This window comes from Prionailurus viverrinus, chromosome B3 (assembly GCF_022837055.1).
Source record: "Prionailurus viverrinus isolate Anna chromosome B3, UM_Priviv_1.0, whole genome shotgun sequence".
Classification (NCBI taxonomy): Eukaryota; Metazoa; Chordata; class Mammalia; order Carnivora; family Felidae; genus Prionailurus; species Prionailurus viverrinus.
The window spans coordinates 57,248,783-57,263,712 of NC_062566.1; the positions used below are offsets into that span (position 1 = coordinate 57,248,783).

Here is a 14,930-nt window from a genome sequence, read left to right on the forward strand (position 1 = left end):
TATGAAAATAACACCAGCATTCTTCACAGAGCTAGAACAAACAACCCTAAAAATTTGTATGGAACCAGGTAAGACCCCAAATAGCCAAAGCAATCTTGAAAAAGAAAACCGAAGCTGGAGGCATCAAAATCCCACACCTAAGATGTATTACAAAACTGTAATCTTTAAGACAGTACGGTACTGGCACAAAAACAGACATTCAGATCAATGGAATTGAATAGAGAACCCAGAAATGGACCCACAAATGTATGGCCAACTATCTTTGTCAAAGCAGGAAAGAATATCCAATGGAATAAAGAGAGTACCTTCAGCAAGTGGTGCTGGGAAAACTGGACAGCAACTAGCAGAAAAATGAACCTGGACCACTTGCCTATAGTATATGCAAAAATAAACTCAAAATGGATGAAAGACCTAAATGCAAGGCAGGAAGCCATCAAAATCCTCGAGGAGAAAGCAGGCAAAAAACTCTTTGACCTTGGCCACAGCAACTTCTTACTCAACACGCCTCCAGAGGCAAGAGAAACAAGAGCAAAAATGAACTATTGGTACCTCATCAAAATAAAAAGCTTCTGCACCACGAAGGAAACAATCAGCAAAACTAAAAGGCAACCGATGGAATGGGAGAAGATATTTGCAAACGACATACAAGGTAAAGGGTTATTATCCAAAATCCATAAAGAACTTGTCAAACTCAACACCCAAAAACCAAATTATCCAGTGAAGAAACAGGCAAAAGACATGAATAGACACTTCTCCACAGAAGACATCCAGATGGCCAACTGACACATGAAAAAATGCTCAACATCACTCATCATCAGGGAAACACAACTCAAAACCACAATGAGATACCACCTCAAACCTGTCAGAATGACTAACATTAACAACTCAGGCAACAACAGATGTTGGCGAGGATGAGGAGAAGAGGATCTCTTTTGCACTGCTGGTGGGAATGCAAACTGCTGTAGCCACTCTGGACAACAGTATGGAGGTTCCTCAAAAAATTAAAAATACAACTACCCTATGACCCAGCAATTGCAGTACTAGGTATTTACCCAAGGGATACAGATACGCTGTTTTGAAGGGGCGTAAGCACCCCGATGTTTATAGCAGCACTACTGACAGTAGCCAAAGTATGGAAAGAGCCCAAATGTCCATTGATGGATGGATAAAGAAGACGTGGTATATATATACATATATATGTATATAATGGAGTATTACTAGGCAATCAAAGAGAATGAAATCTTGCCATTTCCAACTATGTGGATGGAACTAGAGGGTAGTATGCTAAGCGAAATTAAAGAAAGACAAATATCATATGACTTCACTCATATGAGGATTTTAAGACATAGAACAGATGAACACAGGGGAAGGGAAGCAAAAATAATATAAATATAAAAACAGGGAGGGGGACAAACATAAGAGACTCTTAAATATGGAGAACAAACTGAGGGTTGCTGGAGGGGTTGTGGGAGGGGGGATGGGCTAAACAGGTAAGGGGCATTAAGGAATCTACTCCTGAAATCATTGTTGCACCATGTACTAACTAACTTGGATGTAAATTAAAGAAAAAAAAAAAGTTTCAGTATTAAAGAAAAGGGGCCTGAACATCTTCATCTCTGTGATGCTTATACTTGATGGCTATCTTGCTATCAGGAAAGGCACAAGAAACAAGAGGGATCAATGAGGCATGATGGCCATGACACTAGTACCCAATGGGTTATAATATTTCTACTTTAGGACGAGTCAATTTAGTTCACTGCATTGAGAGACTTTCTGTAGGAATTTAGCTTCAACCTTACTTTTAAGTCAATGGAAAAATTTTATGTATCTTTGCAGGCATGCATTAAACTAATAAAATGAATATCCATATATATTTTCTATCTTATGAACCAAATATGAGCTTAGAGAAATTTGATAAAATAAGAAAACAGAACACAAATTTAAAGAAAGAAAGATTAGAATTTATAAAAACCATCTGTTGATCTTTCTGTTCTGATCCTCTTTGCCTTCTTTTTCACCAACATTGAAACACATTTGATGTCATCTACCTGAAATGTACAGGAAGCAGTAAAGCTTTGAGATCTCATCCTCTTCTTACCTGACGTTCATTTTAGTTGCTGACAGAACAGGACGCTTGGTGGACCCCTTCCCGCACAAGGTGCTGCGGCCTGCGGCCCCCTGCGAGCGTTGCTGGCTGGTGGGAGTACAAGCCACAGGGAGTCTTCCCCTGAGAGGAACTGGGGTCGCCACTTTTCCCTTAGTGACAGGAGGCTTCTGAAGAAAGACACCCACAACCTTGTTCAAGTTTGGCTTCTTAGAGGATACGGTCTCCAGAGCACCCCCATTCATCCCCTTGTTCTATCCCAATTTTAACCCCACTTGTTATCTTTCCTTCTCACCACCTCATCCTATTCCTACCTGCCAGGTGGGCAGTGTCTTGCAACTTGCCTTGGTATGGTAACTGAGTTAGGAGTAAGTTCTGCTTGTGCTGAGTCATGTGTGACAGAAAGCCTTTCCAAGCTGCCATGAACCCAGGTATTTTCTGACTAGAAGATGTGGCTCAACAATCCCGTGTCCAGAAAGGAGGATAAGTAGCTTCCCTTGGACATATGGTATCTTTGAGAAGGTGATACGAAGTTTATTAAATATAAACTTGAAGAACCACCTATTACATAATTAGCATGAGTAATCTACAAGTAACTCCACCCCTACCCCAATTATCCTCCAGTGGTTTCTTAAAAAGTTCTTTAAAGAACAAACAAAGAAACAAAAAAACTAAAACCAAATGAGGGAGAGAGGGAAATGCTCCCTTTGAAATGACTGGGAAGAGTCCTCCTACTTTATCTTTTTTTGATATTGTCAAGGCACAAAGAATAACAATGTCTTCCTATCACTAGTTTAAACTCTGTTGCAAACAGAAGAAATGCAACTTTGTTAAGGACAACAGTGGTGGGACTACTGAAATTTTAAGATAGAAAAATACTGATTATATCCTAGGAAATAAAGCAGTAAGAGAATTATGTTAACTTCTCATCTCAACATACAAGCAGAAGAGATTCTTAAGTGAGACAAAGTTAAAACCAAAATATTTACTAAGTACACATCTGTACCATAAGCCAAGAGCCCAGGTTAGATGTAACAAGCACACTCTTCTATTTAACCACACTTTTTATGTCTATCTTTCCCCCAAGATTCCCAGTTTCCATGCTGTGTCTCCTCACACACAGTTCACCTGGTGTCAGGACCATCAACTCTACACCTTTGTTTGAGCAACTTAAATTGTAGAAATGATCCTACTAGCCCTTATCAATCTTTCTGACTTTTTCTTCAGGTAGAATATTATACCATTGATTGTAGTAGTACTAATTCATTTTGTTAACAATGCATGTAATCAATTCCTCCCTTTCTTTTACCAATAAAAATCCTCTTCAGTCTTAACAAAGCAAAGAGCTCAATCATACGTCTACACAAAGATGTGGGTTAAGGATTAAATATAGGGGAAAATAATAAAAGCAGTAAAAATAAATAAGAGCTCATTTTTATGATTTTTGGAATAGGAGGGACATAGCAAAAAAACTCAGACCCTTAAAAGGAAAAGGTGGGTAAATTTAAAAAAAGCCTTTCACAAGATAAAAGACACCATTAATATAGTTAAAATATAAACTGTAGGAAAGTATTTGCAATATATTATAGCATTAATATAAATGGGTAATAAATGCGTTAAAAATTGAGAAAAAAATTCACCAAAAAACCCTCAGCCAATTATAACATATAAACAATATAATGATGAAAGAAATGCTAATTCAACTGGGATTTTTTTCATATATTAATGAAGATTTTAAGATTTCATCATTTCCACTGTTGGTAAAATAAACATGCATCTCGGGGCACAATGTTTCTGATGTTTGTAGAAAAAGCCTTTGGTGACTAAGTCAAATAGGTTTCCCTGCTCTAATTATCCAAGTCAAGATCCTGTCTAGGATCTCTTATTTATGATTATCTAACACTATCCAATGACCAATCCCAAAACATGTCAACTGTTAATAACAACTTCCTATCAGCTATAGTGAAGTCACTGTAATTATTTTTTATTGTCCAGTTTCCAAACAGATCATACCAAATAACCCATGATAGATCTATTCCTTGTACAGTGGGGAGTGGGCATGAGATTTTAGAAATAAACTCATTCAGATGGGGTATCAGTAAAAAATAATTTACTCATGTATTCAACACATCTTCAGGCCTACACACAAGTTTCTGATTGAGTTAGTTGTTCTGCCCTTAATTTTCACCTGGAAATTAATTCACCCATATTACATAGTATAGACAACTTGACTTTCAATCAAGTATTTAAGTAGACCTAGCTTCATGGTAAGGGAAACGACTAGCCCTGCTGCAGGCCTATTTGCAGCTAGCTCATGCATATACAAAAAAGGAACTACATGTCTACTTTCTGTAAAGCATCAGTATGGCCCTCCTGTCCAGGTATTCAACCCTTGCTAAAGTTTAAGAAAATGTGACTATGGGACACTGAGTATCTCTTGTCTGATTCTCCACCCAGGGTGTTAGACGGAAGCATTCAAATGCCATGGCTTGGCTTTGCCATTGTTAACTGGTTGATAAATGGTGTCTTCAACTATGTAACAGTGGTTTTATAAATAGTTTAAATGAATGTTTGTTACTGTAGATTCAGCTTCTCACTAAGAAGCTTATGGTTTATGTTTTTTTTTTTTTTTTTTAACTTTTTTAATGTTTATTTTTGAGAGAGAGACACAGAGTGTGAGCAGGGGAGGGGCAGGGAGAAAGGAGACCCAAAAATCAAAGTGGGCTCCAGGCTCTACAATGTTAGCACAGAGCCCGACATGGGCTTGAACTCACAAAATGAGATCATGACCTGAGCCATAGTCGGATGCTTAACCAACTGAGCCACCCAGGTGCCCCCTTAAAAAAAGTTTTAAATTCATCACCCAGTGTGTTTCTCTATTGGCCTATGTATCAGAAAATACAAAACTCAACGGAGTGACTGATACAGCAGACACTGTCCCTGCTAACAGTGTTCATGTTCTGCCCCTTTTATTATTTTTTAAAAGATATTATCAGAGTTTGAATCTTTTAAGTTTATTTATTTATTTTGAGAGAGAGAGAGAGAGAGAGAGAGAGAGAGAGAGACAGCACGAGTGGGGGAGGGGCAGAAAGAGAGAGAGAAAATCTCAGTGCAGAGCCCAATGTGGGGCTTGAACTCATGACCCATGCAGTCACGACCTAATCCGAAATCAAGAGTCAGATGCCACTGAAGCACCCATCTTGTTCTGCCCCTTTTAAATCAATTTTATACTGTTTTGTGTTGTAACACCACAGACTGCCTCCAATTATTTTTAATAAGCAGGTTGTATGTATTATTAAATTCGAAAATAAATGTCTCCCAGCCCTCTGAGTGGCGCCTCTTTAATACCAGATACCATGTAAGGCCATAACAGGATGTCATCAACTCACTACTCTGCTAACTCAACCTCGAGGTTGAGTTCACCTTTTCTTACTTGAAGGGACCTTGAGTCCAGCAGGAGCAGTAGAGGGGCCCCCAGGGAGCTCAGTTATCAGGAAGCCTCTAAGTTAGCCAGTAATAGTGATTCACTTCCTTTTTTTTTTTTTTTTTTTTTAAACATTTGTTTATTTTTGAGAGAGACAGAGCATGAGCCCACGAGGGGCAGAGAGAGAGAGGGAGACACAGAATCCAAAGCAGGCTCCAGGCTCTGAGCTGTCAGCACAGAGCCCGATACAGAACTCGGACTCACAAACTCGAGATCATGACCTGAGCCAAAGTCGGATGCTTAACCAACTGAGCCACCCAGGCACCCCTGCAATTCATTCTTTATAGTGAGGACTCCCTGTTTTATTTGGAGAGTTCTGAAAATTCTTATGGTGGGGGGAATCAATTTCAGATGATAAATATACATTAAACTCAAATCCATTCCAATGGTAGAGTAATAAAAAGCTGGCTGTATTAGCTAAGGTACCAAGATTAAAATCAAATGGTTCAGTACCATTAAGAACATAATTTTAGGGACACCAGGCTGACTCAACTGGTAAAGCATACAACTCTTGATCTTGGGGTTGTGAGTTTGAGCCCCATGTTGGATAGAGATTAAAAATAACAACAAAAAGTAAAAAAGTATACGATTTTATCGGCATACCTTCAGTTCATTAAATGAATTGTGTTCTTCAAAATGTTTCTTTTTTCTCTCAATATATTGATCAATGGACTCCATTTCCTTAAAACGAGCCTCATGAAGCTTCTTAAAGTCTAGAATGTTCCCCAAAATATGAAAGTTAGTAACAAGACAATTCCATTTATTCATCTTCCCTTTGTCTTTCTGTTAATACTTATTCTCTTCTCTGCATCCCTGTCAACTTCAACATCATCTTTGCTAAAACTTTAATTTCAAATCTTTTAGTTTTTGGAAAGTCAGGAACAAATTATATTCATCTCATAACCTATCAAACACTTACCATTTTTCCATTGTCCATTTTACTCCTGATATTTGGTTTAATCCAGAGAATAAGAGTAATAGGTTTGCCTCCCCCCTCACCAATTAATCAAATGGCTGCCTTTCCTTAGTCATAAATTTGACATTTTTATAATGCTTAGAAAGCTTGCGATCAAGGATTGACAAACCTTTTCTATAAAAGGTCAGACGGTAAATATTTTTGTCTTTGTATACATATGTATACGTGTGTGTGTGTGTGTGTGTGTGTGTGTATGTGTATGTGTATGTGCGTGTATATATGGTAGAGATCATACCATATGTGGCCCCAAAGACAAAAATATTAACCGTCTGACCTTTTATAGAAAAGGTTTGCTAATCCTTGATCTCAAGCTTTCTAAGCATTATAAAATGTCAAATTTATGTGTATGTATGTATATATATATATATATATATATATTTTTTTTTTTTTTTTTTTTATAACCCTTTAAACCCTTTATAATCCTTTAAAACCATAAAAACCATTCTCAGCTTGAGGGTTTTAAGGCAGGCCATAGTGGGCAGTACTTGGCTGATCCCTGCTTTGTGCTATTCTGATTAAGAATATCCTAGGGGCGCTGGTCAGTCTGAAATCTTGAGATCATGTGTTCAAGCCCCAGGTCGGGTGTAGAGGTTACTAAAAAATAAACAGTAAAAATAATACACATAAAAATATCAACATTAAAAAAAACAAAACATAAACTTTCATTCTACCTAGATTTTCTGAAGGTCAAATAAGCTCATGTTATCTCTGTTCCAATTTGTTAACAAAAGGATGACTTAAAGTGATGGTTAATTTTGTCTGTCTCAAAGTTTCCATGGGTAATTGTTCAGATAGCTTTCAAAGTCTTTGGTAACCTAAAATGTTAAGGTTTTGCTTGCATGATAGATTCAGATTGAGTTCATTGGATATCTAACCAGATAGAGGCTAAAACATGAATTACTAGATATAGGTTTGTACTTGACTTGTTGCAAAAAAACTAAGGATATTTGGAACTGTTGAAAAACATGCTTTGTGCTTAATGGATTCATAAGTTTGCCATCTAAAAAAAAATTCTGATGTAACAGAGTTCACGATTGGTTACTACTTAGGTTTCACTGGAGACTAAGGTTTCTAAGAGTTAAAATTCTGCTAAATGTAGTTAAAGCTGATAAAAATAAGAAAAGCAACTCTGTGTGTAGAAAAGTAGGAGATATGAAAGAAAAATATAAGAAATGTAAATGTATTTTTGTTGAAGGTAAAAGTAAGTAACTTTGTCCTATATGAGACTGGTTATTTGGAGCGAAAGGGCTTGGGACAAAATCTAAATGCAAAGAAAAGTTGTAGAAGATTCGTGAAGGAAAATCTTTAACAAGAAATTTTATGTGTGGTCAGGACAGAGTAAGGTTAAAATAAATGATTTAAAAATTTTTTTTTTCAACGTTTATTTATTTTTGGGACAGAGAGAGACAGAGCATGAACGGGGGAGGGGCAGAGAGAGAGGGAGACACAGAATCGGAAACAGGCTCCAGGCTCTGAGCCATCAACCCAGAGCCCGACGCGGGGCTCGAACTCACGGACCGTGAGATCGTGACCTGGCTGAAGTCGGACGCTTAACCGACTGCGCCACCCAGGCGCCCCAAAATAAATGGATTTTAAAAGTACACAGGGCTAAGATTAAAATTCCTTCTTTGATCCAAAGGCTGGGAAAATAATGGCAATACTCTTGATGCCGGCCTCCAAATCCTCCACATTTGTGTTGTTCTTGTTTAGCAGAGGAACGGATGCCTCTGCCATATGAGGGATGGGTGATATATGAAGGGCTTTTACTAAGATACTAAACTTAACCCACTGTATGCCAAAAATGGATATCCACATGGCCGAAACATATTCATGTGGGCATTGTTGAAAAAGGCAGGGAATAGACCTTGACTTTGGCCCTTTAACCCCTTCCCTCAATGGCCAATGATTAATATATAAGTTACTGTTGGGCCAAAATAAAATTAGTACATTCTATGATGACCAGGAAAGTCTTGCTTGGTCACAGTCAGACTTCGGCTCAGGTCATGATCTCATAGTTCCTGAATTCAAGCCCCGCGTCAAGCTCTGTGCTGACAGCTCAGAGCCTGGAGCCTGCTTTGGATTCTGTTTTGTTTTGTTTTTACTAATTGGGTAAAGGCCTTCCCCTACAAGACAGAAAAGTCACAAAAGTAAGAAAAATTCTGCTTTATAAAATAATACCCAGGTTTGGCTTATCTAAAAATTTGCAAATTAATTATGGTAAATGGCTGCCTTCACTCTTTCTCTAGAACTCCTGGCTCTTAAAAAAGTTTTACACATTAAAACAAAGTAGACTGTCTGCTTATACTCAGCCAGAACTCTAAATTAAACACCTCACAGGCATCAGATGCTTAAAAAAATTTTTTTTGTTAATTAAGTTAGGGCCAAACTCTTGGAAATAGAGCCACCATTGATTACTTACTGCTCCTGCTTCTCTATCATTTGGGTTATGAGAGATTCCCTGACATACGTTGTTTACAAAGTCAGGGTCTCTCCTAGATTATTTGACAGGTTTGGAAACTGTAGACATTATCTTAAGATGCCACCTTGCTGGTCAGTATCATCTTTACCTTGTGTTTGTCTCTTTGTGTCTGCTAATGTTTATGCCGCCTTCCTGTACAACTATACTGTGGGCCACTCGACCAACCTTTGGGTAGACTCTAACTGCTGTACCCCTACACCATCCCTTATCAGCTTGAAGAAGCCAGAATGTTCATTGTTCCTGTTACCTAACAGTAATTACAGGCCCTATTCCAGGGGAGAAATAAATAGGAAAAGAGTTAATATTAGGCAGGGAGAGATAAGGGATCTTCAGGGAAAAAGACTGTAGCTGCAAATCGGAGGCGTCCCCCCACCGCCCCATTATCAAGGGCATAAAGAGGGGATCTAAATGAGATAGACAATCTAATCCTAAGACAACAGATGCGGGCCCTTGGGTCTACCCTAAACACCTTACACCGGTGGGTCAGGGAACGAGTACCTATGAATCTGACCCCAGATGCTCACCCCTTTAAACCAGGAGATGCAATATGGATAAAGGAATGAACTGTTCAACCCCTAAAACCTCTCTGGAGGGGACCGTTCACTGTCATTTTGTCCACCCCTATTGCAGTAACGGTAGTAGAAGTGGGTCCCTGGATTCACTACAGCAGAGTGAAGCCAGCATCTCAAAACTGGGAGTGTATTCCTGACCCATCAATGCCATGCAAGCTGACCATACGGAAAAAGCAATCTGCAACTCTGGAGCCTCCAGGAGACTGCAGCCCTGCTTTAGTCACTCTGGAAGCTGACTAATCCACGCACGGCAGAAGCTACAGGAGTTGATGGTCCAATGAAACAAAAGACTATCCTTACCTTCTCTATGTTTCCTTACTGTGATGCACTGTCACGCCTTGTTTCTCACTCTTATTGTGATTTTTGTTCTACTGAGGCTGCCACAGCCAGCTAGAAATGTGGTGAGAAGTTTCTGTTAACATTCACCTTCCTTTTGTGGACAGGATACTTCGTTGGTACCAACATGGGGAAATGATGGCCGTAAGAGACTAAAAAAATTAGATCCCCACAAACCTTATAGTAAAACAAAATACCCCAGTCCTACTACCAGGGTTTGGCTTCTCAAAAGCCCAATTATTGGGAAAAACTGTCTTGCCTAGTGGAGAAAAAGTTCATCGTCATCTCTGTTAAAAACTTAACATGCCTAGGCCAGAGATTTTATAACTCAACTGCCAGAAAAACCCAATGGTGGGGGACCCCAGATCACCTTGAGCCAGATCCCCACCCCTTGTCTAACTTCTCTCATCTCCGACAGGCCTGGGACAATGTCATCGCAGCTATCAAACGGCAGGCCCCAGGTGGACCACACTAGATATGTGGAAGGACAGCCTATATAAACCTCTAAACCAAGATGATGCTCTTTGACGCTAAATAGAGGGGTCCAAACACCAAAGTGGGGAATGTAGTAGGGTCCCCTCCCTAAGGAAAGAAAAAAAACCTCAAGGCAATCTGGCTATATGCCTACGTGACAATAGCCCTCACAACCTTGTAACAGGCAACCACTTAATAAGATTGCATGTTTGTGTGTTACCATATATGGGAAACAAAGAAGTAAAAAATATATAAAAAACTATGCCACATGGCATTCGGGGCTCAGTTCTTTGGGAACGAACCCAACTGAGCAGTGCCGGCAGGAATAAAGTTGCTTCCTGGAAAGAAAAGCCTCGGTATCACTACTCTGTGCAAGAATTCTGCTACAGTTACACTAATCAACAGATTTTCAATGTACATGAGACAGCCTTCTATTGGAAAATGTCATCTAGGACTTTCACAGCTAGACAGAAGTCAATGTTTGGCTTTAAAGCTTCAAAGGACAGGGGCACCTGGGTGGCTCAGTCAGTTGAATGTCCGACTTCGGCTCAGGTCATGATCTCATGGTCTGTGAGTTCAAGCCCTGCGTCAAGCTCTGTGCTGGAAGCTCAGAGCCTGGAGCCTGTTTCACATTCCTTGTCTCCCTCTCTCTTTGCCCCTCCCCCACTCATGCTCTGTGTCTCTGACAAAAATAAACATTAAATAAATAAATAAATAAATAAATAAATAAATAAATAAATAAATAAATAAAAATAAAGCTTCAAAGGACAGGTGGACTCTCTCATTAGAAGTTACTGCAGGACAATTGGGTGGCTCAGTCAGTTAAGCATCTGACTTTGACTCAGGACATGATCTCATGGTTGGTGAATTTGAGCCCTACCATTGGGCTCTGTGCTAACGGGTCAGAGCCTGCTTCAGTTCCTCTGTCTCCCCCCCACACTCTCTCTCTACCCCTACCCTACACACGCTCTGTCTCTTGGTGTCTCAAAAATAAAAATACATTAAAAAAAAAAAGTTACTGTCTTGGGTGCCTGGGTGCTCAGTTGGTTAAGGGTCTGACTCTTAATTTCAGCTTAGGTCATGATCTCAGTTTTTGAGTTTGAGGCCCACATTGTGCTCCATATTGACAGCACAGAACATACTTGGGATTCTCTCTCTCCCTTTCTCTGCCCCTCCCCCACTTGTGCTTTCCCGCTTTCAAAATTTAAAAAAAAAAAAAAAAGTTACTCCAGCCGGTGACTTGAAGTTGAAGCCAATGCTTATTTCCCATGTGAAAATCCTAGGGCCGTTAAGAATTATATGGCACTTACTCTGCCTATGGTCTGTAAATGGAACATAGCCTTGATGATAGCACATCTGTTTACAACATGATTTACTGAGTATTTTAAGCCTAGTATTGAGACCTACTGCTCAGAAAAAAAGATTTCTTTAAAAGAGTGACTGTTTATTGGCAATGTACCTGGTCACCCAAGATCTCTGTGGGAGATGTACAAGATTAATGGTAGTTTCTTCCTTCCTTCCTTCCCTTCCTTCCCTTCCTTTCCTTCCTTCCTTTCCTTCCTTCCTTCTTTCCTTCCTTCCTTCTTTCCTTCCTTCCTTCTTTCCTTCCTTCCTTCTTTCTTTCTCTTTTTAACATTTATTTTTGAGAGAGAGGCAGAGCGTGAGTGGGGGAGGGACAGACAGAGAGGGAGACACAGAAAGTGAAGCAGGGTCCAGGTTCTGAGCTGTCAGCACAGGGCTCGAACTCACCAGCTGTGAGACTGTGACCTGGGCCCAAGCTGGCCACTTAACTGACTGAGTCACCCAAGCGCTCCAGATTAATGGTATTTAATTTTTTTTAATTAAAAAAAAAATTTTTTTTTCCAACGTTTATTTATTTTTGGGACAGAGAGAGACAGAGCATGAACGGGGGAGGGGCAGAGAGAGAGGGAGACACAGAATCGGAAACAGGCTCCAGGCTCTGAGCCATCAGCCCAGAGCCTGACGGGGGGCTCGAACTCACGGACGGCGAGATCGTGACCTGGCTGAAGTCGGACGCTTAACCGACTGCGCCACCCAGGCGCCCCCAGATTAATGGTATTTTAATGCCTGCTAACATAACATCCATTCTGTAGCCCATGGATCAAGGGGTCATTTAGACTTTCAAGTCCTATTTGTGAAATACATTTTGTAAGGTATAGCTGCCATAGACAGTAATTCCTCTGATGGACCTGGGCAAAACTGAAATCCTTCTGGAAAAGATGCACCATTCTAGATGCCATTAAGAACATCTGTCATTCGTCGCAAGTAATCAAAATATCAACACAACCAAGTTTGCAAGAAGCTGATTTCAACCCTCAAGGATGACTTTGAGGAAACTTCAGTGGAGGAAGTAACTGCAGATGTGGAAACAACAAGAGAACTAGAATAAGTGGAGGCTATATACATATAACTGAATGGCTGCAATCTCATGATAAAACTGTAATGGGTGAGGAGTTGCTTCTTATGGATAAGAAAGTGGCTTCTTGAGATGGAATCTACTCCTGGTGAAGATGCTGTGAAGATTGTTGAAATGACAACAAAGGACATAGAATATTCCATAAACTTAGTTGATAAAGCAGCAACAGGGTTTAAGAAGATAGACTCCTCTATTTTGAAAGAAGTCTATTGTGGGTAAAATGCTATCAAACAGCATTCATTGCTACTGAGAAATCATTCGTGAAAGAAGTCAACTGATGAGGCAAACTTCACTGTTGTCTTATTTTTAGAAACTCCATAGCCACTCCAACTGCCATACCAAGCATTCAACAGTCATCAATACCGAGGCCAGACCCTCCACCAGGAAAGAGATTATTACTTGCTGAAAGCTCAGATGATAGTTAGCGCTTTTTAAGCAATAAAGTATTTTTAAATTAAAGATATGTGTATGTTTTTTTGAGACATAATGCTATCACACACCTGACAGACTACAGCACAGTGTCAACATAACCTTTACATGCACGGGGGAAACAAACTCATTTGATTCACTTTACTGCAATAATTGCTTTACTGCAGTGGTCTGGAACTGAAACCACAGTATCAGATATGTCTGTATCAACCTGATGAAAAAGGTGGTATAACCCACTCCCACTGTAAGCTGAGGAAGTGAGTTTACTGAGGATAAGTTGCCCATGGTCTCACAGTGAGAAAACTAGAGAATGAGAATGCAAGCCCCAGTTCCAGCATTCAAGGTTTCAGCTGTTCTGGTTCACCGCCTATTTGGAATTAGCCTGAAGGGGCCAACTATTACTTTGTTTCTTTGTGTGCAAAACTTACTTGGAGTAGTGCTTACAGTTCTTTTATTTTTTCCAGGTTTGGAAAATCCATCTGTGTACAGAGGCCTCTTTTTTCCCGAAGGAACCTTTGAATCTTCATTACCTGAATCCAAAGATACACAAATGATGAAAGATTCCAAAACAAGTTCTTCCAATTAAGAAATATCTAGAAGTTAACATGGGGCATTTTCATTTGACAGGGTCTGCCAAAGTGGTGGAAAAAATGAGCACAAAGAATGAGTTACAGCATCACTACAATTTTAGCTCATATGCTTCAAGTAGCCAAAAATTTTATGCTTCCTGTACAGAGGTTATATAAATATATCAGAAATTTAAGAACACTTTTTCAAAATTTTGCCATGAACAGATTATTGTTATAACAAGAATGATACAATCACAAAATCCCGGGGCACGTGGCTGGCTCAGTTGGTGGAGTGTGCGACTCTTGATGTTGGGGTTACGTTCAAGCCCCACATTGGGGTATAGAGATTACAGAAAAACAAAATCTTGGGGCGCCTGGGTGGCTCAGTCGGTTAAGAGGCCGACTTCGGCTCAGGTCATGATTTCGCGGTCCGTGAGTTCAAGCCCCGTGTCGGGCTCTGTGCTGACAGCTCAGAGCCTGGAGCCTGTTTCAGATTCGGTGTCTCCCTCTCTCTGACCCTCCCCCGTTCATGCTCTGTCTCTCTCTGTCTCAAAAATAAATAAACGTTAAAAAAAACAAAAAACAAAATCTTAAAAAAAAAATTACACAGGGGTGCCTGGGTGGCTCAGTGGGTTAAGCATCCAACTTCGGCTCAGGTCATGATCTTCCGGTGAGTTTGAGCCCCATGTCGGGCTCTGTGCTGACAGCTCAGAGCCTGGAGCCTGTTTCCGATTCTGTGTCTCCCTCTCTCTCTGACCCTCTCCCATTCATGCTCAGTCTCTCTCTGTCTCAAAAATAAATAAACGTTAAAAAAAAAAAAATTACACAATCCCACCAACCGAATAAACACCATTAGCATTTTGACATATTTCCTCAGGTCCTCTGCTTCTATACTTGTTTTGTTTTTGTTCTTTAAATCCAGCTGAAATCATGGTGTATACATTTGTGACTTTCCCTCACTGACTTTCCCTCCTTCACCACTTTCCACATTCTGCCATCTTTTCAATTTGAGGCAATCTACTAAAAAATATCCAGGGGTGCCTATGTGGCTCGGTCAGTTAAGCGTCCAA

General features: G+C 39.9%; 1 protein-coding gene across 5 annotated transcripts in view; it reads right to left on the reverse strand.

Annotated features, from left to right (window-relative positions):
* NUSAP1 (nucleolar and spindle associated protein 1) overlaps positions 1 to 14,930 on the reverse strand; it is a 42,622-nt gene that overhangs the window by 9,874 nt on the left and 17,818 nt on the right. For all 5 annotated transcript variants that reach the window (XM_047861006.1, XM_047861005.1, XM_047861004.1 and 2 more), the window contains exons 5-7: positions 13,720 to 13,821; positions 6,192 to 6,301; positions 2,099 to 2,274 (exon numbers count right to left, since the gene is read on the reverse strand). In XM_047861006.1, the coding sequence (XP_047716962.1) occupies positions 2,099 to 2,274; positions 6,192 to 6,301; positions 13,720 to 13,821 (388 nt within the window). The remainder of the gene's footprint in view (positions 1 to 2,098; positions 2,275 to 6,191; positions 6,302 to 13,719; positions 13,822 to 14,930) is intronic.